The sequence below is a fragment of the Oncorhynchus mykiss genome, chromosome 12 (genome assembly GCF_013265735.2).
Source record: "Oncorhynchus mykiss isolate Arlee chromosome 12, USDA_OmykA_1.1, whole genome shotgun sequence".
Taxonomy (NCBI): domain Eukaryota; kingdom Metazoa; phylum Chordata; class Actinopteri; order Salmoniformes; family Salmonidae; genus Oncorhynchus; species Oncorhynchus mykiss.
In genome coordinates, this window is record NC_048576.1 from 44,446,977 (window position 1) to 44,474,839 (window position 27,863).

The following is a 27,863-nucleotide window of genomic DNA, read 5'->3' on the forward strand; positions in this document are numbered from 1 at the left end:
CGGGCTATCTCCTTTTCAGAGTAGCCTCGGGTACCAGCCTCCGTTGTTCTCATCTCAGTTCGCCGAGTCCAGCGTCCCCTCCGCTCAGGCTTTTGTCCAACGTTGCGAGCGCACCTGGAAGAGGGTCAGGTCTGCACTTTGCCGTTATAGGGCGCAGACTGTGAGAGCTGCTAATAAGCGTAGAACGAAGAGCCCTAGATATTGTCGCGGTCAGAGAGTTTGGCTCTCCACTCAGAACCTTCCCCTTAAGACGGCTTCTCGCAAGTTGACCCCGCGGTTCATTGGTCCATTCCGTATCTCTCAAATCATTAACCCTGTCGCAGTGCGACTTCTTCTGCCGCGATATCTTCGTCGCGTCCACCCGGTCTTCCATGTCTCCTGTGTCAAGCCCGTTCTTCGCGCCCCCGCTCGTCTTCCCCCCCCCCCCCCCCATCCTTGTCGAGGGCGCACCCATCTACAGGGTCCGTAGGATTTTGGACATGCGTCCTCGGGGCCGTGGTCATCAGTACCTAGTAGATTGGGAGGGGTACGGTCCTGAGGAGAGGAGTTGGGTTCCCTCTCGGGACGTGCTGGACCGTGCGCTGATCGATGATTTCCTCCGTTGCCGCCAGGCTTCCTCCTCGAGTGCGCCAGGAGGCGCTCGGTGAGTGGGGGGGTACTGTCATGTTGTCTTGTCTCTGTCCTTTCCCTTCACCCTGTCTCCCTCTGCTGGTCGTTGTTATGTTACCTTTTCTCCCCCTCTTTTCCCCAGCTGTGCCTTGTCTCCTCCTAATTACCCATTCACCCCGTTCCCCACCTGTTCCCTTTTTCCCTCTGATTAGGTCCCTATATCTGTCTCTGTTTCTGCTCCTGTCCTTGTCGGATTCTTGTTTGTTTGTTTATGTGTCTCATGCCTGAACCAGACTATCATCGTGTGTGCTGCAACCTTGTCCTGTCCTGTCGGAATCTACCTGTCCATCTGAGCCCACGTATGTTCGTCATTAAAGTACTCTGTTTGTTAATTCGCTTTTGGGTCCTCATTCACGCACCATAACAAAAAGTATTTAGTCGGCCACCAATTGTGCAAGTTCTCCCACTTAAAAATATGAGAGGCCTGTAATTTGCATCATAGGTACACTTCAACTATGACAGACAAAATGGGGGAAAAAAATCCAGAAAATCACATTGTAGCATTTTTAATGAATTTATTTGCAAATTACAGGCCTCTCTCATCTTTTTAAGTGGGAGAACTTGCTCAATTGGTGGCTGACTAAATACTTTTTTGCCCCACTGTTTAAATACACACACACACACACACATATATATATATATATATATATATATATATATATATATATATATATATATATATATATATATATATACAGTGCCTTGCGAAAGTATTCGGCCCCCTTGAACTTTGCGACCTTTTGCCACATTTCAGGCTTCAAACATAAAGATATAAAACTGTATTTTTTTGTGAAGAATCAACAACAAGTGGGACACAATCATGAAGTGGAACGACATTTATTGGATATTTCAAACTTTTTTAACAAATCAAAAACTGAAAAATTGGGCGTGCAAAATTATTGAGCCCCCTTAAGTTAATACTTTGTAGCGCCACCTTTTGCTGCGATTACAGCTGTAAGTTGCTTGGGGTATGTCTCTATCAGTTTTGCACATCGAGAGACTGAAATTTTTTCCCATTCCTCCTTGCAAAACAGCTCGAGCTCAGTGAGGTTGGATGGAGAGCATTTGTGAACAGCAGTTTTCAGTTCTTTCCACAGATTCTCGATTGGATTCAGGTCTGGACTTTGACTTGGCCATTCTAACACCTGGATATGTTTATTTTTGAACCATTCCATTGTAGATTTTGCTTTATGTTTTGGATCATTGTCTTGTTGGAAGACAAATCTCCGTCCCAGTCTCAGGTCTTTTGCAGACTCCATCAGGTTTTCTTTCATCAAGGCATAGGGTGGCTGCTTTATCTCAAATATATTTAGATTTGTTTAACACATGATTGCATATGTGTTATGTCTTAGTTTTGATGTCTTCACTATTAATTTTGCAATGTAGAAAATAGTAAAAAATAAAATAAAAACACTTGAATGAGTAGGCGTGTCCAAACTTTTGACTGGTACTGTAAACATTTTCCTTAAATTATAATTTAAAAAAAAGATTGTCCAGACTACAAAAGAAAAGGTTATTGTCCAGACTAAAAAATAAATACATGGAATTTTGGCCTCAAATAATTTAATTGAAATACTGTAGAATTTCATTAATACCTGTGGAGGACTGCTCCTCCTGGGGAATGCCAATATGCCAATATCTCTCTTCATCACTCAATACCTAGGTTTACCTCCACTGTATTCACATCCTACCTTACCTTTGTCTGTACATTATACCTTGATGCTATTTTATCGGCCCCAGAAACCTCCTTTTACTCTCTGTTCCAGACGTTCTAGACGACCAATTCTTATTGCTTTTAGCCGCACCCTTATTCTACTCCTCCTATGTTCCTCTGGCGATGTAGAGGTGAATCCAGGCCCTGCAGTGCCTAGCTCCACTCCTATTCCCCAGGCGCTCTCTTTTGACGACTTCTGTAACCGTAATAGCCTTGGTTTCATGCATGTTAACATTAGAAGCCTCCTCCCTAAGTTTGTTCTATTCACTGCTTTAGCACACTCTGCCAACCCGGATGTTCTAGCTGTGTCTGAATCCTGGCTTAGGAAGACCACCAAAAATTCAGACATTTTAATTCCAAACTACAACATTTTCAGACAAGATAGAACTGCCAAAGGGGGCGGTGTTGCAATCTACTGCAAAGATAGCCTGCAGAGTTCTGTCCTACTATCCAGGTCTGTACCCAAACAATTTGAACTTCTACTTTTAAAAATCCACCTCTCTAAAAACAAGTCTCTCACCGTTGCCGCCTGCTATAGACCACCCTCTACCCCCAGCTGTGCTCTGGACACAATATGTGAACTGATTGCCCCCCATCTATCTTCAGAGCTCGTGCTGCTAGGCGACCTAAACTGGAACATGCTTAACACCCCAGCCATCCTACAATCTAAACTTGATGCCCTCAATCTCACACAAATTATCAATGAACCTACCAGGTACCTCCACAAAGCCTTAAACACGGGCACCCGCATAGATATCATCCTAACCAACTTCCCCTCTAAATACACCTCTGCTGTCTTCAACCAAGATATCAGCGATCACTGCCTCATTGCCTGCATCCGTAATGGGTCAGCGGTCAAACAACCTCCTCTCATCACTGTAAAACGCTCCCTGAAACACTTCAGCGAGCAGGCCTTTCTAATCGACCTGGCCGGGGTATCCTGGAAGGATATTGACCTCATCCCGTCAGTAGAGGATGCCTGGATATTTTTTTAAAAGTGCCTTCCTAACCATCTTAAATAAACATGCCACATTCAAGAAATTTAGAACCAGGAACAGATATAGCCCTTGGTTCTCCCCAGACCTGACTGCCCTTAACCAACACAAAAACATCCTATGGCGTTCTGCATTAGCATCGAACAGCCCCCGTGATATGCAGCTGTTCAGGGAAGCTAGAAACCATTATACACAGGCAGTTAGAAAAGCCAAGGCTAGCTTTTTCAAGCAGAAATTTGCTTCTTGGAACACTAACTCAAAAAAGTTCTGGGACACTGTAAAGTCCATGGAGAATAAGAACACCTCCTCCCAGCTGCCCACTGCACTGAAGATAGGAAACACTGTCACCACTGATAAATCCACCATTATTGAAAATTTCAATAAGCATTTTTCTACTGCTAGCCATGTTTTCCACCTGGTTACTCCTACCCCTGTCAACAGCACTGCACCCCCAACAGCAACTGGCCCAAGCCTTCCCCATTTCTCCTTCTCCCAAATCCATTCAGCTGATGTTCTGAAAGAGCTGCAAAATCTGGACCCCTACAAATCAGCCGGGCTAGACAATCTGGACCCTTTCTTTCTAAAATTATCTGCCGAAATTGTTGCCACCCCTATTACTAGCCTGTTCAACCTCTCTTTCGTGTCGTCTGAGATTCCCAAAGATTGGAAAGCAGCTGCGGTCATCCCCCTCATCAAAGGGGGGGACACTCTTGACCCAAACTGCTACAGACCTATATCTATCCTACCATGCCTTTCTAAGGTCTTCGAAAGCCAAGTCAACAAACAGATTACCGACCATTTCGAATCTCACCATACCTTCTCTGCTATGCAATCTGGTTTCAGAGCTGGTCATGGGTGCACCTCAGCCACGCTCAAGGTCCTAAACGATATCTTAACCGCCATCGATAAGAAACATTACTGTGCAGCCGTATTCATTGATCTGGCCAAGGCTTTCGACTCTGTCAATCACCACATCCTCATCGGCAGACTCAACAGCCTTGGTTTCTCAAATGATTGCCTCGCCTGGTTCACCAACTACTTCTCTGATAGAGTTCAGTGTGTCAAATCGGAGGGTCTGTTGTCCGGACCTCTGGCAGTCTCTATGGGGGTGCCACAGGGTTCAATTCTTGGACCGACTCTCTTCTCTGTATACATCAATGAGGTCGCTCTTGCTGCTGGTGAGTCTCTGATCCACCTCTACGCAGACGACACCATTCTGTATACTTCCGGCCCTTCTTTGGACACTGTGTTAACAACCCTCCAGGCAAGCTTCAATGCCATACAACTCTCATTCCGTGGCCTCCAATTGCTCTTAAATACAAGTAAAACTAAATGCATGCTCTTCAACCGATCGCTACCTGCACCTACCCGCCTGTCCAACATCACTACTCTGGACGGCTCTGACTTAGAATACGTGGACAACTACAAATACTTAGGTGTCTGGTTAGACTGTAAACTCTCCTTCCAGACCCATATCAAACATCTCCAATCCAAAGTTAAATCTAGAATTGGCTTCCTATTTCGCAACAAAGCATCCTTCCCTCATGCTGCCAAACATACCCTTGTAAAACTGACCATCCTACCAATCCTCGACTTTGGCGATGTCATTTACAAAATAGCCTCCAATACCCTACTCAACAAATTGGATGCAGTCTATCACAGTGCAATCCGTTTTGTCACCAAAGCCCCATATACTACCCACCATTGCGACCTGTACGCTCTCGTTGGCTGGCCCTCGCTTCATACTCGTCGCCAAACCCACTGGCTCCATGTCATCTACAAGACCCTGCTAGGTAAAGTCCCCCCTTATCTCAGCTCGCTGGTCACCATAGCATCTCCCACCTGTAGCACACGCTCCAGCAGGTATATCTCTCTAGTCACCCCCAAAACCAATTCTTTCTTTGGCCGCCTCTCTTTCCAGTTCTCTGCTGCCAATGACTGGAACGAGCTACAAAAATCTCTGAAACTGGAAACACTTATCTCCCTCACTAGCTTTAAGCACCAACTGTCAGAGCAGCTCACAGATTACTGCACCTGTACATAGCCCACCTATAATTTAGCCCAAACAACTACCTCTTTCCCAACTGTATTTAATTAATTTATTTATTTTGCTCCTTTGCACCCCATTATTTTTATTTCTACTTTGCACATTCTTCCATTGCAAAACTACCATTCCAGTGTTTTACTTGCTATATTGTATTTACCTTGCCACCATGGCCTTTTTTGCCTTTACCTCCCTTCTCACCTCATTTGCTCACATTGTATATGGACTTGTTTATACTGTATTATTGACTGTATGTTTGTTTTACTCCATGTGTAACTCTGTGTCGTTGTATCTGTCGAACTGCTTTGCTTTATCTTGGCCAGGTCGCAATTGTAAATGAGAACTTGTTCTCAACTTGCCTACCTGGTTAAATAAAGGTAAAATAAATAAATAAATAAATAAATATGGCCGACAGGTGGCTTCAAAGCCTCTCATTGGCCAAGACATAGCATCAGCCATGCAGGGTTTATATACATCATTGAAAGCATGTCTAAGAAGAGTTAGAATATATATGTATATGAGCTATTTCTATGCTTCAGTTCTTAAATTTATTATTATTACTTTTTTTAACCTTTCACCAAGGAATCATAACCTTAGTATTAAGTTACTGGCTCTGGCCCAACCCATCGGTTTCTGGACCAATCAGACAGCCCCGAATGTGTTGCCATTCTGTTAAGGGTCAGGGAGGTGCTCAGATCCACGACCTCTGGGGGCCCATGTGCCCGTCCTTTAAATCTGTACAAATAATTGACAGTAAGCATTTAAAAAGTCATTCATAAACCTTTATAATTTCAATACTAGGATTCTAAGTGCTTGTTTCTTGGGCTTCAGGAATGACTGAAAAAGTTCCTCAGGAAAAAAGTAACTGATTGAAAGTATATTGGTGAACAAATGCCATGGTCAAGGCTATGTCCACACCAGTGCAATGAGTGGAGTTTATTCCGGTGGTCTGATTTAGGCTCTCGTTCAAAAGCGTATTTCTTATATTTCCCATTTAGCAGACGCTTTTATCCAACGTGAATTACAGTCATGCATGCATACATACTACATATGGGTGGTCCCGCGAATCGAACTCACTACCCTGACATTACAAGCACCATGTTCTAACAACTGAGCTACAAACAGCAGACAACAAAAAAAGCGGTTTGCGGTTTCATTCCTACCACTGAACCAGTGTTTGAGTTCTGTGGTAGCAAATATCAAGTCCCTTATCTCTGGTATATCTTGGCATGTGTCAATCAAGACTAAGTTTAAATTGTGTGCAGTGGAATGGACATATAATGCACAATGTCTCAGGAAAGACTGTCTGGGTTGGCAATACTCACTATAGAAAACAGTCGGGCCCGCAACCTGGACCTACAGGCGTGGTGACTTCAGGAGTCTCAAATTGGATTTCATTTATTTTTAATATTGCAGCCTATTTGTGTAGGCTATTAGCCACATTATTCCAAATGTGAAACAGTGAGGAAGTATTCTACATGTACATAAAGGCTTCACCGCATGAAGCCTCGGACAAAAACGTGCCTGATCCGAACTGTATCAAAACATACTGTACATACAATGGGTTTCCAAAATTCAAGGTTACCAAAGTGAATCCTCGCTTGCATTTTGTAGTGTCTCTTGGCATTATGGTTAGTGCTATCCGGGATCCTTGTGACCACCCTACCCTAAACAGGGCGGTGGAGGTCATGAAATTTTGTCTGGTTATGGTCATGAAAAAGACTGCTGGTCCCACAGAAATTGACCGATAATGAACATAAACATGTTTAGCATCTCCAGACCTCCACACATACAAGCTGCTGATACACACCTTTGAAACATCCACATAAAAAAAGTATAATAACTCCATTTAACATAGTGCCTTCAGGAGGTATTCACACCCCTTGACCTTTTCCACATTTTGGTGTGTTACTGCTTGAATTGAGAATGAATTAAGTTGAAGAAAAAAAAATTCTGCCCTACACACACACACAATACCCCATAATATTTTCAAATTTTTAGTAGAAAATATTAGTAGAAATTTGCTACAAGTCACATACTGTAAGTTTCATGGACTCACTCTGTGTGCAATAATAGTGTTGAACATGATTTTTGAATGACATCATCTCTGTACCCCACACATACAATTATCTGTAAGGTCCCACAGTCGAGTACTGAATTACACTTTGGATGGTGTATCAATACACCCAGTCACTACAAAGATACAGGCGTCCTTCCTAACTCGGGTGCCGGAGAGAAAGAAAACTGCTCAGGGATTTCACTGTGAAGCCAATGGTGACTTTAAAACAGCTACAGAGTTTAATGGCTGTGATAGGAGAAAACTGAGGATGGATCAACAACATTGTAGTTACTCCACAATTGAAATTGAAGCTCTCAACCTGCTCCACTACAGCCCCGTCGATGAGAATGGGGACATGCTCGGTGCTCCTTTTCCTGTAGTCCACAATCATCTCCTTAGTCTTGGTTACGTTGAGGGATAGGTTGTTATTCTGGCACCACCCGGCCAGGTCTCTGACCTCCTCCCTATAGGCTGTCTCGTCGTTGTCGGTGATCAGGCCTACCACAGTTGTGTCGTCAGCAAACTTAATGATGGTGTTGGAGTCATGCCTGGCCATGCAGTCATGGGTGAACAGGGAGTACAGGAGGGGACTGAGCACGCACCCCTGGGGAGCTCCAGTGTTGAGGATCAGCGTGGCAGATGTGTTGCTACCTACCCTCACCACCTGGGGGCGGCCTGTCAGGAAGTCCAGGATCCAGTTGCAGAGGGAGGTGTTTAGTCCCAGGATCCTTAGCTTGGTGATGAGCTTTGAGGGTACTATGGTGTTGAACGCTGAGCTGTAGTCAATGAACAGAATTCTCACATAGGTGTTCCACATCCGACGAGTGTCGGAGCCGTCGGATGTGATCATATGAAACAGTTCATATTCGCTAGATTGAGTAATTTGGCAACAATTGTGAATGATACAAACCTTAAAAATGTCCCAAGAAATCAAAAATATATGGGCTGCATGATGCAACTACAGGCTACTGATGAGAAAGTCGCAAAAAAAGCTTGCGCTCTGTTCCTTGCCTTAGGCTGCACAGCTGTTCTCTCATCAAGTGATCATATTTTCACCAATCATACTTTTCTCAATTTAATCTTTAATGTGCAAAACTAGTTTTGATTTAAGAAGGGCCAGTTATCAAATGGGCAAGAACAGGGGCAGGGGAAAGAAGACATCATCCGTATGTACTCCAATAGTGAATGGAGGCCACTTTTCAATATATTTTTTTTCTCCAATGATGCTGGGTAGGCTACTTCAGTTTTCTAGCAGAGCATGTGCTTAATATGAGCAGCTAAGAAATAAATATAGTAGCAGCAGGGATCCTCTTTTTAGTGGCAACCACAAAAACTTTGCTTTCACACGGGGTTGCATATAGAAATGTCTGGGCTTATAAGAACCCTTACTTCACTCCACGCATCAATCACTGTTTGAGGAGCATGCACTCGCAGTGTGACAGGTGATATTCCGCCCAAACTGTATGCCATGGGCTCTCCAACCCTGTTCTTGCAGCAACCCATTGCTTAATTTGGGAAACCAAGTAAAATCTGTTGGGGAACATCGATACTAACATGTTTTCACAACAAAACATTTAATTCAACCGTTGACAGCCCCTCTCTCTGCATGGCCGAGAAAGGAATGAAGGAGAGAAGAGCTGTAGTGGTGAGATTCTCTATAGCTAAAATGTCATGTGTAAGCCTAATAAATAATGAAAATATAAAGAATGCACTAGGTTTTTCAAAAATCAAATACAACATCGCTATAATTGTAGGCTAACTCTGTAAGCCGCCCTGCACAATCAATGAACCAACAGCATCGCCTAAGCCTATACGTTCTCTCCTAGACTCGTGGACAAAGTTTGGTGTGTAGCACAGGCAACCAGTCCATCCAGTATGCATAATAATACAGTCCACACTCAAAAGGCAATTACTAGAATTTGTTTAGGCTAGACCAATTACATCTGAAATCAGTTTTGTTTTATGTTTTTCTGCCATGCATAATATGTGGTAGGCTATATATTGTATAACGGCACAATCATTTTAATTTGTTTTTTAAACCTTTTTTATCCTTGCATATGCGTAAGCTTGAATATGTGTATGTATGTTTTGAATTAACCATCACCTTAGAAAGTGCTGTCCATTTCATTGTGTTGGGCTTTGAAACGACGACCATGTTTTCCACTCAGTTTCAACCTGTTGTTGAAATTCTTTCTTCAAATTGATCATCACAGTGAGGTGAGTTTTAAAAGCACAATACTGTTTTGAAGATAAGTGTTTGTGATTTTCAACTGCATTTGCATTGACTTCAGAGTGGTTAGAAGGACAATAGAGCCCTGAGTACCAGGCCATTGGTAACCTGAAGGTCATTAGCAATTTGGGTACTACCAACCAAGGCCTAAAACAAACTTTTCTGTATACCAGCCACTGTGGCAGGTATAATTATTATTATTTTTAAATCTACTAGCCACTCAGATTTTTTACCAGACAAAATATAGCTTTGCATAATTACACACAAAAAAACCATGAGCATGCTTAGTAATGTTTCTAAAACAAATGTATTACTAGTAAGAATGTTATATATTGACTGAGTTAATATTCTGTGACCTTTGAACCAAAAAATTCTGCTGCCCATTTAAGGTTACCTTGGTAACAGGGCCACTCAAGTCATGTGTGCCTGTGAGAATCTCAATTGTAGAATCTGACAATGTCTGTTTTTGCTAGCAGTGGAAACAAACTCCAACATTAAAAATAAACCTTGTTTGTGAACAAAACAATGTCAATAGCCAAGAAAAACGGGGACCGTCTCACTGTAGTTGAATTGAGTAAATTAGACCAACTTTTATTCCTGTGCGCATTGCTTCTAAAAACAAACCTTTTAGCGCTTCACACATGGTGCTCATAGCCCCCTAGACAGGCAGCATTGCTGTGCGAGGTGGGATAGCTATAACGTTAGGATTCAGATTTCATTGTGCATTAACAGATATAAAACAGAATGGCATTTATTTTGGTATAAATCACAACTGGCACTTGTGCCCATACTTGACTATTTTTATGAAATGCTCACACTGTAGAGCCCTGAGTATTACCACCTGCCAACGTGGCTAGTGAATTACACATTTAAGGCCCTGCTACCAACGCATGTCCAGAACACAGAGGAGATTACCGTGACCGTTGCCGTTGTCATGTGGAACTTTACTGCAGCCATGACTAATGACTGCCGGTGTGGCGGTAATATATCCACTGCAACAACCCTACCCGCTTGAAATTTGGGACATCCCAAGGATCCCATTTAAACTTTTCCTTGGCAGACAATGAATGACATAATCAAGTCAGTCTGTATCATGGTGTCAATTTTTTCCCAAGTCCTCAAATGTCACTTCCTCTTGTCATTTCCTGCCCAGGAGCAGATTGGCCCTCATGACTATGGGCACGTGACGCACGGTGAGGGACACCCTGGTGCCTCGGGTTAATGTGGCCCCTGGCAGGACCCCGGCAGCGAGCAGGTTGGCCACCCTTTCAGTGAGAGAGTCGTGGTGCGTCCCCTGGATGCCGTGGAGGAGGCGCTGGTACATGTCGTCCTGGAGGATGAGGAGGCTCCGCGGCCGCACCAGCAGAGACAGGAGGTAGCGGCTCTCCTCAGTCTGTGGCACCTCATCCAGCTGGGGATGAAGTGAGTGACAAGACGTTAGTAAACAAGTTCCACCAATTCAGTGCCTTTTGAGAAGTGTAACTTATTATTATAATAAATCACCTCATAACATTGTCAAGAAGAGCACATGTTCAAATTCATAAAAACAATTTCCCTTTTTAAGAGGTTAAATAAACTATAGTAAGAGTCTATTGAGTGCCAAATAAAGTAACAGGGTTGACAATTTGTTCTTAAAAATCAGCCATGAATCCCTTTATGACATGGGGACTAGAATCTTGTTGTGTGCAACAGCGAGTGGAAATTGAACGCGCTCTTCACCCCCAAAAATGTAATTGTTGAAACATTTCTAGCCTGTCTATCCATGGATAGATAACAGGGTTGATGTGTTATGCTCGAACCGCTCAGTTTTCCAATACAAAACACAAGACACTGTCCAAAAAGAGAACCAGCTCATCTGCTTTTACTCCATTTTTTATTTAACGTTTATTTAACTAGGCAAGTCAGTTAAGAAAAAATTCTTATTTTCAATGAAAGAACAGTGGGTTAACTGCCTTGGAAATAAGCAAACAGGAAACCACTCACCTAGAGGCGGCGCTCCTAGTGGCCGGAGACTAATGCATGGAAACTTAAATCAGTTCAACCTCATTTCTATCAACATGTTAAATGTGCAACCAGAGGAAAAAAAAATTCTAGTTCACCTGTACTCCACACACAGAGAAGCGTACAAAGCTCTCCCTCCATTTGGTAAATCCGACCACAACCCTATCCTCCTGATTCCTGCTTACAAGCAAAATGTAAGCAGGAACACCAGTGACTCGGTCTATAAAAAAATGGTCAGATGAAGCAGATGCTAAACTACAAGACTGTTTTGCTTCCACATACTGGAACATGTTCCGGGATTCTTCCGATGGCATTGAGTACACCACAAATGTCACTGGCTTTATCAATAAGTGCATCGAGGAAGTCCTCCCCACAGTGACTGTACATACATACCCCAACCAGAAGCCATGGATTATAGGCAAAATTAGCACTGAGCTAAAGGGTAGAGCTGCTGCTTTCAAGGAGCGGGATTCTAACCCGGAAGATTATAAGAAATCCTGCTATGCCCTGCGACGAACCATATACAGGCAAAGCGTCAATACAGGGCTAAGATTGATTCATACTACACCAGCTCCGACGCTCGTCTTATGTGGCAGGGCTTGCAAACGATTACAGACTACAAAGGGAAGCACAGCCACGAGCTGCCCAGTGACACGAGCTTAATCACTTCTATGCTCGCTTCGAGGCAAGCAACACTGAGGTATGCATTAAAGCATCAGCTGTTCCCAGACGACTGTGTGATCACGCTCTCCGTAGCCGACGTGAATAAGACCTTTAAACAGGTCAACATTCACAAGGCTGCGGGGCCAGACGGATTACCAGGACGTGTGCTGACCAACTGGCAGGTGTCTTCACTGACATTTTCAACATGTCCCTAATTGAGTCTGTAATACCAACATGTTTCAAGCAGACCACCATAGTCCCTGTGCCCAAGAACACGAAGGCAACCTGCCTAAATGACTACAGTCCCATAGCACACAAGTCGTTAGCCATGAAGTGCATTGAAAGGCTGGTAATGGCTCACAACACCATTATCCCAGAAACCTTAGACCCACTCTAATTTGCATACCGCCCAAACAGATCCACAGATGATGCAATCTCTATTGCACTCCACACTGCCCTTTTCCACCTGGACAAAAGGAACACTTATGTGAGAATGCTATTCATTGACTACAACTCAGCGTTCAACACCATAGTACCCTCAAAGATCATCACTAAGCTAAGGATCCTGGGACTAAACACCTCCCTCTGCAACTGGATCCTGGACTTCCTGACGGGTCACCCCCAGGTGTTGAGGGTAGGTAGCAACACATCTGCCACGCTGACCCTCAACACTGGAACCCCCAGGGGTGTGTGCTCAGTCCTCTCCTGTACTCCCTGTTCACCCACGACTGCATGGCCAGGCACGACTCCAACACCATCATTAAGTTTGCAGATGACACAACAGTGGTAGGCCTGATCACCGATAACGATGGAGACAGCCTATAGGGAGGTGGTCAGAGACCTGGCCGGGTGGTGCCAGAATAACAACCTAACCCTCAACGTAACCAAGACTAAGGAGATGATTGTGGACTACAGGAAAAGGAGGACCAAGTACGCCCCCACCGGGCTGTAGCGGAGCAGGTTGAGAGCTTCAAGTTCCTTGGTGTCCACATCACCAACAAACTAGAATGGTCCAAACACACCAAAACAGTCGTGAAGAGGGCACGATAAAGCCTATTCCCCCTCAGGAAACTAAAAAGATTTGGCATGGGTCCTGAGATCCTCAAAAGGTTCTACAGCTGCAACATCGAGAACATCCTGACCGGTTGCTTCACTGCCTGGTACGGCAAATGCTCAGCCTCCGACCGCAAGGCACTACAGAGGGTAGTGCTATTGGCCCAGTATATCACTGGGGCAAAGCTGCCTGCCATCCAGGACCTCTACACCAGGCGGTGTCAGAGGAAGGCCCTAAAAATTGTCAAAGAAAGCAGCCAACCCAGTCATAGACTGTTCTCTCTACTACCGCATGGCAAGCGGTGCCGGAGTGCCAAGTCTAGGACAAAAAGTAATCAACAGTTTTTACCCCCAAGCCATAAGACCCCATGAATAGGTATTCAAATTGCTACCCGGTGTATTTGTATTGTGTGTTTCCCCCCAATCCCTCTTTTAAGCTGATGCGACTCTCTGCTTATCATATATGCATAGTCACTTTAACTATACATTCATGTACATACTACCTCATTTGGCCCGACCAACTAATGTTCCCACACATTGGATAACCGGGTTATCTGCATTCTCTCCCACCACCCAACAACCCCTCTTTTACGCTACTGCTAGTCTCTGTTCATCATGTATGCATAGCCACTTTAACCATATCTACATGTGCATACTACCTCAATCAGCCCGACTAACCGGTGTCTGTATGTAGCCTCGTTACTTTTATAGCCTCACTACTGTATATAGCCTCGCTACTGTTATTTTTCACTGTCGTTTCACTGTTGTTTTTATTCCTGTTGTTCACCTAATACCTTTTTTGCACTATTGGTTAGAGCCTGTAAGTAAGCATTTCACTCTAAGGTCTACACCTGTTGTATTCGGCGCACGTGACAAATAAACTTTGATTTGACTTGATTGTTCAGGGGCAGAACGACAGATCTTTTTACCTTGTCAAGCTTTCGGTTACTAGTCCAACGCTATAACCACTAAGCTATCTGCCACTCCTATATGATGAGCATTACATTTTGACGGTTTCTGTTGAATTTTTTTCCCAAATGGAAGAATTTCACCATATTAAAACAAGAGTTCAGTTCACGTAACAGGGTTGACCTTAAAGATAGATGCCTCACAAGTCCTCAACTGGCAGCTTCATTAAATAATACCCGCAAAACACCAGTCTCAACGTCAACAGTGAAGAAGCGATTCTGGGATGCTGGCCTTCGAGGCAGAGTTGCAAAGTAAAAGCCATCTCTCAGACTGGCCAATAAAAAGAAAAGATTAAGATGGGCAAAAGAACATAGGCACTGGACAGAGGAACTCTGCCTAGAAGGCTAGCATCACGGAGTCGCTTCTTCACTGTTGACGTTGAGACTTGTGTTTTGCGGGTACTATTTAATAAAGCTGCCAGTTGAGGACTTGTGAGGTGTCTGTTTCTCAAACTAGACACTAATGTACTTGTCCTCTTGCTCAGTTGTGCACCGTAGCCTCCCACTCCTTTTTCTATTCTGGTTAGAGACAGTTTCTAGGCTGTTCACCTATTCTTTCCCCATTCATTTACCAGAGGTAACGTTTAAACGTATTTTAGGACTACAAACTGGCAAGCTCTATTGGTGCACAATTTCTTCTTAAAATATATAAAGGACGCAACAGGCACTCTTGTCGTGGAATGACCCAGTAATACTGTTGTGTAATACTATAAGTCTGCATGTCATCTAGTGTCTGTATAAACAGTGCATTCGGAAAGTATTCAGACATGTTGACTTTTTCCACATTAAAGCATTATTCTAAAATTGATTCAAAAGTTTTTTTCCTCAATCTACAAACAATACAACATGACAGAACATTTTTTTTTTGTAAATGTATATAACATTTTACTGAAATATGACATTATGTAAGTATTCAGACCCTTGATTCAGTACCTTGTTGAAACTCCTTTGGCACCGATTACAGCATCAAGTCTTGTGTATAACACTACAAGCTTGGCAGACCTGTATTTGGGGAGTGTCTCCCCTTCTCTTCAGATCCTCTCATGCTCTGTCAGGTTGGATGGGGAGCGGCGCTGCACAGCTATGTTCAGGTCTCTCCAGAGATGTTCGATCGGGTTCAAGTCCGGGCGACCCTCAATCCTGCCTAGTCTCCCAGTCCCTGCCACTGAAAAATATCCCCACAGCATGATGCTGGCACCATCATGCTTCACCGTAGGGATGGTGCCAGGTTTCCTCCAGACGTGAGACCAAAGAGTTCAATCTTGGTGTCATCTAGAGAAGCTGGTCTGACCAGAGAAGCTAACTCCATGCAGGCCGTCATGTGCCTTTTACTGAAGAGTGGCTTCCAGCTAGCCACTCTATCATAAAGGCCTGAGTGGTGGAATGCTGCAGAGATGGTTGTCCTTCTGAAAGGTTCTCCCATCTCCACAGAGGAACTCTAGAGCTCTGTCTGAGTGACCATTGGGTTCTTGGTCACCTCCCTTTTCCTCCGATTGCTCAGTTTGGCCAGGCGGCCAGCTCTAATAAGAGTCTTGGTGGTTCCAAACATCTTCCATTTAAGAATGATGGAGTCCACTGTGTTCTTGAATGATGCAGACATTTTTTTTGTACCCTTCCCCAGATCTGTGCCTCAACACAATCCTGTCTCGGAGCTCGTTTGACCTCATGGCTTGGATTTTGCTCTGACATGCACAGTCAACTGTGGGACCTTATTAGAGGTCGACCAATTAATCGGAATGGACGATTAATTAGGGCTGATTTCAAGTTTTCATAACAAATCGGTAATCATAATTTTTTGGACACCGATCATGGCCGATTACATTGCACTCCACGAGGAGACTGCGTGGCAGGTTGACTACCTGTTACTTGAGTGCAGCAAGGAGCCAAGGTAAGTTGCTAGCTAGAATTAAACGTATCTTATAAAAAATCTAACTACACATGGTGATGATATTACTAGTTTATCTAGCTTGTCCTGTGTTGCATATATTCGATGAGGTGCCTGTTGATTTATCATTGAATCACAACCTACTTCGCCAAACGGGTGATTTAACAAGCGCATTCACGAAAAAAAGCACTGTCGTTGCACCAATGTGTACCTAACCATAAACATCAACGCCTTTCTTAAAATCAATACACAAGTATATATTTTTAAACCTGCATATTTAGTTAATATTACCTGCTAACATGAATTTATTTTAACAAGGGAAATTGTGTCACTTCTCTTGCGTTCTGTGCAAGCAGTCAGGCTATATGCAACAGTTTGGGCCGCCTGGCTCGTTGTAAACTGTCAGAAGACTATTTCTTCCTAACAAAGACAGCCAACTTTGTCAAACGGGGAATGATTTAACAAAAGCGCATTTGCAAAAAAAGCACAATTGTTGCACGAATGTACCTAACCATAAACATCAATGCCTTTTTAAAATCAATACACAGAAGGATATTTTTTAAACCTGCATATTTAGTTAAAAGAAATTCATGTTAGCGGGCAATATTAAACTAGGGAAATTGTGTCACTTCTCATGCGTTCATTGCACGCAGAGTCAGGGTATATGCAACAGTTTGGGCCGCCTGGCTCGCTGCGAACCAATTTGCCAGAATTTTACGGAATTATGACATAACATTGAAGGTTATGCAATGTAACAGGAATATTTAGACTTATGGATGCCACCCGTCAATAAAGTACGGAACGGTTCCATATTTCACTGAAAGAATAAACGTTTTGTTTTCGAAATTATAGTTTCCAGATTTGACCATATTAATGACCTAAGGCTCATATTTCTGTGTGTTATTATATTACAATTAAGTATATGATTTGATAGAGCAGTCTGACTGAGCGGTGGTAGGCAACAGCAGCAGACTCGTAAGCATTCATTCAAACAGCCCTTTCCTGCGTTTGCCAGCAGCTCTTCGCAATGCTTCAAGCATTGCGCTGTTTATGACTTCAAGCCTATCAACTCCCGAGATTAGGCTGGCAATACTAAAGTACCTATTAGAACATCCAATAGTCAAAGGTATATGAAATACAAATGGTATAGAGAGAAATAGTCCTATAATAACTACAACCTAAAACTTCTTAGCTGGGAATATTGAAGACTCATGTTAAAAGGAACAACCAGCTTTCATGTTCTGAGCAAGGAACTTAAGCATTAGTTTTTTTACATGGCACATATTGCACTTTTTACTTTCTTCTCCAACACTTTGTTTTTGCATTATTTAAACTAAATTGAACATGTTTCATTATTTATTTGAAACTAAATAGATTTTATTGATGTATTATACTAAGTTAAAATAAAAGTGTTCATTGTCCATTCAGTATTGTTGTAATTGTCATTATTACACACACACACACACACACACACACACACACACATATATATATATAATTTTGTTTTTAAATTAAAATGTAAAAAAAAATTAAAATTAAAAAGCCGATTAATCGGTATCGGCTTTTTTTTGGGTCCTCCAATAATCGGTATCGGCGTTGAAAAATCATAATCGGTCGACCTCTAGACCTTATATAGACAGGTGTGTGCCTTTCCAAATCATGTCCAATGAATTGAATTTATCACAGGTGGACTCCAATCAAGTTGCAGAAACATCTCAAGGATGACCAATGGAAACAGGATGCACCTGAGCTGATTATTTGTATTTAGTCCATTTTAGAAGGCTGTAACGTAACAAAATGTGGAAAAAGTCAAGGGGTCCAAATACTTTCCGAATGCACTGCATCTGTATATTGCACGTGTGAAATGTGCTCCATAGATGAATTATTATTACATGTTAGCATCTATTCACATATTTATTAATGAGAGCAGACACAGTGCTGTGTTGGGAGCTTACCTCCTGGGCGCTAATGGGCCTGTAGAAGTCCAGCAATGTGTGGGAGCCCAGGCTAATGGTCGTCACTGTGGGATGGTACAGAGGCCCGTCCTCATGGGGCTGTGACAACACACACACAACCAACCCCCTGCAGTAAGCAGTAGCCAAATCACCACCTACCAGGTGCTGGTCATATACAGTACCAGTGAAAAGTTTGGAAACACCTACTCACTCAAAGGGTTTGATTTATTTTCACTATTATCTACATTGTAAAAGAATAGTGAAGACATCAAAACTATGAACTAACACATGGAATCATGTAGTAACCAAAAAAAGTGTTAAACCAAACTAAATGTATTTTATAGTTGAGATTAGTCAAAGTAGTCACCCTTTGCCTTGACAGCCTTGCACACTCTTGGCATTCTCTCAACCAGCTTCATGAGGTAGTCACCTGGAATGCATTTAAATTAACAGGTGTGCCCTGTTAAAAGTTAATTTGTGGAATTTCTTTCCTTCTTACTGCGTTTGGGCAAATCAGTTGTTAACCTCTTGAAGCTAGGGGGCACTATTTTTATGTTTGGAAAAATAACGTTCCCAAAGTAAACGGCCTATTTCTCAGGACCAGAGGCTAGAATATGCATATAATTGACAGATTAGGATAGAAAACACTAAAGTTTCCAAAACTGTCAAAATATTGTCTGTGAGTATAACAGAACTGATGTTGCAGGCGAAACCCTGAGAAAAATCAAACCAGGAAGTGGCTTCTATTTTGAAAGCTCCATGTTCCATAGCCTCCCATTGCTCCATTTAAAGGGATATCAACCAGATTCCTTTTCCTATCGCTTCCTCAAGGTGTCAACAGTCTTCAGACATAGTTTCAGGCTTTTATTTTGAAAAATGAGCCAGAAAGATAACATCGCGTCAGGTGGTCACACAGGCAGTGATCACTGAGATCCTGGTTGAAGACAGCAGAGGTATATTTAGAGGGCAGGTTGGTCAGGATGATATCTATGATGGTGCTCGTGTTTACGGATTTGGGGTTGCACCTGGTAGGTTCCTTGATAATTTGTGTGAGATTCAGGGCATCTAGCTTAGACTGTAGGATGGCCAGGGTGTTAAGCATGTCCCAGTTTAGGTCATCTAAGAGTACAAGCTCTGAAGATAGATGCGGGGCAATCAATTCACATATGGTGTCCAGGGCACAGCTCGGGGCTGAAGGTGGTCTTTAACAAACGGCAACAGTGAGAGAGTTGTTTCTGGAAAGGTGGATTTTTAAAAGTAGACACTCAAATTGTTTGGGCACAGACATGGATAGTATGACAAAACTCTGCTGGCTCTCTCTGCAGTAGATTGCAACTCCGCCCCCTTTGGCAGTTCTATCTTCTCAGAAAATGTTGTACTTGGGGATGGAAATGTCAGAATTTTTGGTGGCCTTCCTAAACCAGGATTCAGACACGGCTAGGACAGGGTTGGCAGTGTGCTAGAGCAGGGAATAAAATAAACTTAGGGAGGAGGCTTCTAATGTTAACATGCATGAAACCAAGGCTTTTATGGTTACAGAAGTCAACAAATGAGCGCGCCTGGGGAATGGGAGTGGAGCTAGGCTCTGCAAGGCCTGGATTAACCTCTACATCACCAGAGGAACAGAGGAGGAGTAGGATAAGGATACGGCTAAAGGCTTTAAGAACTGGTCGTCTAGGGCATTGGGAACAGAGAGTAAAAGGAGCAGGTTTCTGGGAGCGGAAGAATAGATTCAAGGCATAATGTTAAGACAAGGGTATGGTGGCATGTGAATACAGTAGAGGTAAACCTAGGCATTGAGTGACGAGAGGGGTTTTGTCTCTAGAGACATAATTTAAACCAAATGAGGTCACCACGTGTGGGAGGTGGAACAAAGAGGCTAGCTAAGGCATATTGAGCAGGGCTGGAGGCTCTACAGTGAAATAAGACAATCACTGACCAAAACAGCAATGGACAAGGCATATTGACCCTTAGGGAGAGGCATGCGTAGCCGAGTGATCATAGGGTCCAGTGAATAGCTAGGCGAGCAGGACACAGCAATTCAGACAGCTAGCGGGCCGGAGCTAGCAGGTGGGGCTTCAGGGGACGTCGCGACTGAGGAGCCTGTTGAAACCCCCTCGGGCGGATTACGTCAGTAGGATCTTGATGAATCGGCGGGGCTCCGTGACGGCAGTAAAAGGGGTCCAGGCCAATTGGCAAAATAGGTATTGTAGCCCAAGAAGTTGCTGATGGACCTCTTCAGCTAGCTGGGAGATGGGCTTAGCACGAGGCTAGCTCCAGGGTAACTGGTGCTTGCTTCGGGACAGAGATGGTAGCCAGGAGTAGCCTCTCGGATAGCAGCTTGCTAGCTGCGATGAGCCAGGTGAAAAGGTTCAGAGCTTACGGTAGGAATCCGGAGATGTGGTAGAGAAAAAGCAGTCTGATATGCTCTGGGTTGAATAGCGCTGTGCAGATTGGCAAGAGTTGACCGGGCTGAGGTTAGCTGATAACCGCTAGCAGTGGCTAACTGACTACTAGCTAGTTAGCTGGCTAGCTTCTGTTGGGGGTTCCGGTTCTAAAGCATAGAACATTTCAGATCCATATCACATTGGTATTGGGTGAGGAGAGTATGTTGAAATTGAGGTTAAAAATATAAAATATATATATATATGGATTCTGATGATAGACACATCTCAACATCAACTGTTCAGAGGACACTGCGTGAATCAGGCCTTGATGGTTGAATTGCTGCAAAGAAACAACGACTAAAGGACACCAACAAGAAGAAGAGACTTGCTTGGGCCAAGAAACACGAGCAATGGACATTAGAAGGTGGAAATCTGTCCTTTGATCTGTTGAGTCTAAATTTGAGATTTTTGGTTCCAAACGCTGTGTCTTTGTGAGAGTAGGTGAACGGATGCTCTCCGCATGTGTGGTTCCCACCGTGACGCATGGGGGAGGTGGTGTGATGGTGCTTTGCTGGTGACACGGATTTATTTAGAATTCAAGGCACAGTTAACCAGCACAGCTACCACAGCATAATGCAGTGATACGCCATCCCATCTGGTTTGTGCTTAGTGGGGCTAACATTTGTTTTTCAACAGGACAATGACCTAAAACACACCTCCAGACTGTGTAAGGGCAATTTGACCAAGGAGAGTGATGTAGTGCTGCATCATATGACCTGGCCTCCACAATCACCTGACGTCAACCCAATTGAGATGGTTATGGTTTGGGATGAGTAGGACCGCAGAGTGAAGGAAAAGCAGGCAACAAGTGCTCAGCATATGTGAGAACTCCTTTAAGACTTTTGGAAAAGCATTGAATGTCAAGAGTGTTCAAAGCTGTCATCAAGGCAAAGGGTGGCTACTTTGAAGAATCTAAGATATATTTTGATTTGTTTAACACTTTTTTGGTCACTACATGATTCCATATGTGTTATTTCATAGTTTGAAGTCTTCACTATTTTTCTACAATGTATAAAATAGTAAAAATAAAGTAGGTATCCAAACTTTTGACTGGTACTGTACAAAATTAACAATGACACAAAAGCAGAGAAGTACCACACCCGATGGAATGTATTGAACGCTTATTTTCACACACACACAAAAGTGCACAAGAATATTGGTGTTATCACACAGTGCTAATGACTGAAGCTGATGTGAGGACCATACCATTATTCCCTCCCCTGGCTTGTATTCATTCACCAGCACATGATTGGCAGTCTTCCCAGCAAATGCACCAAGAGCAGATATTCTCTCGCAGTACTTCAGGAGCCAATCAGGAAGCTTCTCTCCAAGCATCCCTTTCGGACGAGGCAGCCCACCTGTATTAAAAGTACATAGGCGTAAGAATAGCATTTCACCCAGCAGTCATCATTCCCAGTTCACCTCACATTCAGTTATAAATCACTGACATACCCCAGTTCTGGAGCCTTCTGTTGGATAACTGTGTCCATTTAGTTTTTGGTGCCTTATACACCTGGAACAGCATTAGAATAAAGGCATTTCATGATGTCATGTCTAGTTGATGTTATACCTAAACATGTGTAGTGCATCTGTCACCCCCTTCCCCTGTATTCCATTACCTGTTGTAATAGTTGAGACTCCTCATCCTCTGTTATGAAATCTGGAATGTAGTAAACCGTTGGTGGAGCCTAAAAATGTAAATATCCATGCTCAGATTAATATCCATTGCACATTTGAACCTTTTCATATAATGTATGCCTACCTAGAGCTAGACTAGTTAGTAGCAAAGATATGATAATGATATGATAATGTTTTCCCTTTCATCTGTGCTAGCATAAGATGCAAGCTAGTAAAATAATGGCCAAGTAGCTAAATCTATTAGCATCCTATGCCCACTAGATTGCATTTTTTTACACTGAACAATTTTTAAAACACATGTTAAATGTTTCATGAGCTGAAATAAAAATCCCTGGAATTTTCAAAACCCACAAAAGCATATTTCTCTCAAAGTTTGAGCATACATTTGTTTACATCCCTATTAGTTAGCATTTTTCCAATGCCAAGATAATCCATCCACCTGAGAGGTGTGGCATATCAAGATGATTAAACAGCATGATTATTAGACAGGTGCACCTTGTCCTGGGGACAATGAGAGGTCACTTTAAACTGTGCAGTTTCGTCACATGAGACAATGCCAAGTTGAGGGAGCATGCAATTTGCATGGTGATTGCAGGAATGTCCACCAGAGCTGGTGCCTCCGTCATTTTATGGAATTTGGCAATATGTCCACCTGGCCTCACAACCACAGACCGCGTGTAACCACGCCAGCCATATGAACAATAACTCTAAATATTTGAAATTGTGTTTATTTTTGTTCAGTATGTTTAAATTCAGAGAAGCTCAACCTCAACTTGCTCTCGAAAACACAACCGTTTTCAGCCATTAGCTGTGTTTTAACGTTTAGAAACGTCAATATTCACCGCTTGTGATATGGCTTTAGAAACTGATCTTTCATCAGCGACAAAGAATCATTCAAATTGACAAATATATACTTTTGCACAGATCTATACAGCTCTATGGGTGCCTCAATCTGACGAAACTACATTTCGAGTTATGCTCACACACAGGTGTTCAGAGCATGCTAGATAATAGCTAATTAGCACAGGTGGTAGGTTGCCTCTTGTCTTCCGTAAACAAGCGCAGTAACATGGAGATATGGCGTGTGGGAACACTACATCAAGGTGTGTATCAACGTAAACCTTAACGCAAGCGACGCGTCTTAATGTTCAGATTGAGCGTCGGTCTTGTAAAATTCCTCGTAAAGAACACGCCTTCGCACAACGATTTGTGTAACGTTAATGTAATGGAGTCATGCGCAAGGGTTAACCCTCAACTAGCTGACAAACACTGACACCAGAAGTACATGAGAGGTGTGGTAAAGCTTTTCTTACGTCTTTCACGACATATCGTTCCAAATCCTCAAAAATACTGCATGGGTGTTCCATATCTACTCGTGAAAGTTGACATGGAATGCCTGCTAAACGTAGCTGTGATAGTTGGAAGGCGCTAAATTAGCAGCTTGCTAGCTAGTAACCAAACGTGCACCTATACCAGCCTTTTCCCTGAATATAAAAATACTTAACCGTAGCTACTATGAACACAAAACAAAGTCATGTGATATGACAAACAAGATTTATCGATAGCTAATTGTTATCGAAGCACTTCTCCTGATACGTTTATTAGAATCTTCTTCTAAACCTTGAACAGTTGACTAGAATCAATATGTAGTGCAATACTGCCACCTACTGCACTGGAGTATATCGCAAAGCAGAGGGCCCTTGGTTCAATCAGATATGTGATCATTGGTTCATTCAGAGATGCGGTCATTTCTGTCTAGCTCCCGCCCATCTTTTCTTTTGATTGGTGGATACTTATATGATAAAGCCGGAGAAGCCAGTATTATGGCACCGGTGTTGTTAGGCCTAAAACGAAGTCGAGAGCCGGCAACCCGTGCCAATATATCCTCCAAACACTGGCTTCGAGAGCATTATCACTTTTATTCAACGGGTTACCAACACATGATTGACATATTTTCACATTTTTGTTGTTGATTTTATTCATTCTATTTCATACTTCCACAAGATATAGTCCCGACACAAATCTAGAGTTGTTTCACGAGACGCTCGGTCGTTCCTTCTATCGGTTTGGTTGCCAAGAGACGCGTCCCTGTCAGTCTTTTTGTTCTGTATCAATGGACGAAACCCAGTTCTTTCTAAATGTCCCATTGTCATACTGGCTGGCAACGTTCTAATCCCTTACTTGCTAGCTAGACGACTACGGCTAATTTACAGTCACGTCAAACAGTGCAGACAGAATAACAACAGTAGCTGCATTTGTTTAAACTGTATTGTAGTGACATTTGTTTGGATACAGCCATAACAATGAGCTAATGAGGCGCGATTTTGCCTGGCATAGAAAATGTGCTCACTTTTAACAGACAGCAAGGTTTGTACAATTCTCTGCTGTTGAAAACTAAATGTTATTCTAAAATAAATGTGAGATAATGTGTAGATCAAGTGTATAACTTCCCTGCATGGGTTGATGAGACAGTGGATTGCGTGGTCAAATGGAACAGAGTAAATAGGCATTTTCATGTCATAGATTTAACTGGTGGTAATTTGTGGAATAGACACTGGCTGAAACACGGTTTTAACCAATCAGCATTCAGGATTAGACCCACTCTTTGTATAACTCTCATTATGAACTGGGTGGTTCAAGCCCTGAATTTTTGTTGCCTGACAGCCATGGTATATCAGATCATATACCACAGGTACAACAAAACATTCATTTGTACTGCTCTAATTACGTTTGTAACCAGTTTATAGTTAATAAAGCAATAAAGCACAGGGGTTTGTTGTATATTGACAATATAGCACGGCTAAGGGCTGTGTCCAGGCACTCCGCATTGCCCTTAAGAACAGCCCATAGCCGTGGTATATTGGCCATATACCACACCTCCTCAGGCCTTATTGCTTAATTATTGTAATCCTTTTTTGAATATTGACGTCAACTGTTTATATTCAATGGAGAGAGATGATATGCTAATAGCCTCAAATCCTGAATATGCAGAGCCATCTCGAGACAACTTCAATATGTGTTTTTTCTCAAAGTTTCCGGGCTGTCATGTGTCCTACTTATCAGTACACTCGTAACAACTTAAGCATTACGAAAATTATATTTTATCAAAGAAACCTCACATTCGTTTTTTTGTTGAACAAATCCGACACTCTCTCATTGACCTCCATACAAAAACTCCTTGCTTGTGGGTGAAACAATGCCACCTGCTGGAGAGAGAAATGTTTTCAGCCGTGTTGGGCCTCGCTCTGCTGGTACCCAAACTAGTGGTTCCGTGTAATACTGTAGTCTGTTTTAGGCTGTTACCTACCTAGAACGAGACTACAGTGTTTTTAAAAATCTCATTATTGATTTGTCTGAAACTGACCAAACTAACATAATGTGCAACACACACACATCATATATTGAGAATCTTACATAGCTAGTTCATATTAAACAATCCAAATGATTGAATAAATTCAAGACTAGTTTGGATGTATAAAGACAATTATGGATCATAGTATGATACTTTACAGTATCTGTACAGCAGTTCATGTTTTAATCATTTTTATAAGACTTGGTATATTATGAAGAACCATGTAAATGTATTACAAAGGCTCTGCAGAGATATCTACTCATTCAATCCCACTCCAGCGAGATTCACTCCATGAAATATAGGTTTCCATGGTTACATTAGGAGCTATGTTAAGGGGTGCCTCAATGCCTCTTGATTCTGCAGTAGTCTCCACCTTTATTTTTCATTCACCATGTTGCAAGACAGTGCCATTTTAGGAATAGGGCTGTGCTGCAGTTCTAGTGTTTGAAATCACACCAATAGGGGAACTAAGTATTTTCTTTGCAACAGCATTGACCTGAGTCACCTTGCTGTGGGTTTCAAACATTGTGATTTATTGAATCAAAAAATATCAGCACAGCTCGCACTTACCTGGTCATCCTGATGGGGGTGCATTGCAGATCTGGAGTTGTTCAGGAGTTGCCAGGGCTACAGATTTAATCCTTGCAAGAGCATCCCCAGTGTGACATATTGTTCTCGATACAACCTGTTACCTTGACAACATGATTTGATCATTCTAGTCCACCACTACCTTTTCCCACTAAGGGGATCAAATGCTTTCACAAAGCCGGATAAGACTGAGGTTTGCCGGGAATGTCTTGAAATTTATGGTACCACCACACTTGCTTCCAGGGTTTTTTCTGGGTCAAAATGGGGCTTAGGTGGTGGGCGTGGCGGAGGCTTGCCCAGTGGTGTGTCGCTAACCGCAAATTGTAGAGGCAACCTTGTTGGCCACAGTGACAGGATTTAGCTGTTCTAAAGCTAATTTCCTGCAATTCTTAACATTTTGCCATGGCTTATGCTATCTGAGACTCAAATATTATAAGAAATCAATGGAGGCCCATGGCATGACAAAAATACTCCTGAATGCATAATAATTTGAATTTTTTTATTTAGGTGTTTTTTTGTTCTCTTTTCTGCGTACTTTTTATATTTTCTTTACAATCCGAACATTTTCTTAAAGTTTATGTATGTATATATACACACACTGAGTGTACAACACATTAGGAACACCTTCCTAATATTGAGTTGCACCACCTTTTGCCCACAGAACAGCCTCAATTCATCAGGGTTGACTCCAATGCTTCCTGCAGTTGTGTCAAGTTGGCTGGATGTCCTTTGGGTGGTGGACCATTCTTGAGACACACAGGAAACTGTTAAGCGAGAAAAACTCAGCAGCATTGCAGTTCTTGACACACTCAAAACAGTGCGCCTAGCACCCCGTTCAAAGGCACTTACATATTTTGTCTTGTCCAATTACCCTATGAATGGCACACATACACAATCCATGTCTCAATTATCTCAAGCCTTAAAAATCTTCTTTAACCTGTCTCCTTCCCTTCATCTACACTGATTGAAGTGGATTTAACAAGTGCTATCAATAAGGGGTCATAGCTTTCACCTGGATTCACCTGGTTCAGGTCTGGAGATTGGGCTGGCCATGACAGGGTCTTGATCTGGTGGTCCTCCATACACACCTTGATTGACCTGGCTGTGTGGCATGGAACATTGCCCTGCTGGAAAAAACAATCCTCAGAGTTGGAGAACATTGTCAGAGCAGAAGGAAGCAAGTTTTCTTCCAGGACAACCTTGTTCATGGCTTGATTCATGCGTCCTTCACAAATCTGCCCGATTCCAGCCTTACTGAAGCACCCCCAGATCATCACCGATCCTCCACCAAATTTCACAGTGGGTGCGAGACACTGTGGCTTGTTGGCCTCTCCAGGTCTTGCACTCACTGTGAAATTTGGTGGAGGATCGGCCATCGATTGCTTGGCCCAATCTCGTGACCTGAACCCCATTGAAAACCTCTGGAATGTGATCAAGAGGCAGATGGATGGTCACGAGCTACTTAAATTTTTACGCCAGGCGTTGCATAAAGTCCCCAAACATCAATGTGAAAGACTGGTGGAGAGCATGCCAAGACGCATGAAAGCTGTGATTGAAAATCAGGGTTCTTCCACCAAATATTGATTTCTGAACTCTTCCTAA

The 27,863-nt window shown here is 42.8% G+C and overlaps 1 protein-coding gene across 3 annotated transcripts; it reads right to left on the bottom strand.

The window, feature by feature from the left end:
* Nucleotides 1–9,999: 9,999 nt before the first annotated feature.
* On the bottom strand, nt 10,000–26,483 carry alkbh6 (alkB homolog 6). 3 transcript variants are annotated; one of them, XM_021623867.2, is made up of 6 exons: nt 26,244–26,483; nt 22,303–22,371; nt 22,136–22,196; nt 21,890–22,041; nt 18,237–18,335; nt 10,000–11,122 (listed from the first exon to the last, which is right to left on the bottom strand). In XM_021623867.2, the coding sequence occupies exons 1-6, from the start codon at nt 26,265–26,267 to the stop codon at nt 10,850–10,852; spliced, it is 678 nt and encodes a 225-aa protein (XP_021479542.1). In that variant the 5' UTR covers nt 26,268–26,483; the 3' UTR covers nt 10,000–10,849. The 3 variants fall into 3 exon arrangements, with proteins under 3 accessions (XP_021479542.1, XP_021479541.1, XP_036793524.1); XM_021623866.2 differs by lacking the exon at nt 26,244–26,483 and adding an exon at nt 23,635–23,981; XM_036937629.1 differs by lacking the exons at nt 22,136–22,196; nt 26,244–26,483 and adding an exon at nt 23,635–23,980.
* Nucleotides 26,484–27,863: the final 1,380 nt, after the last annotated feature.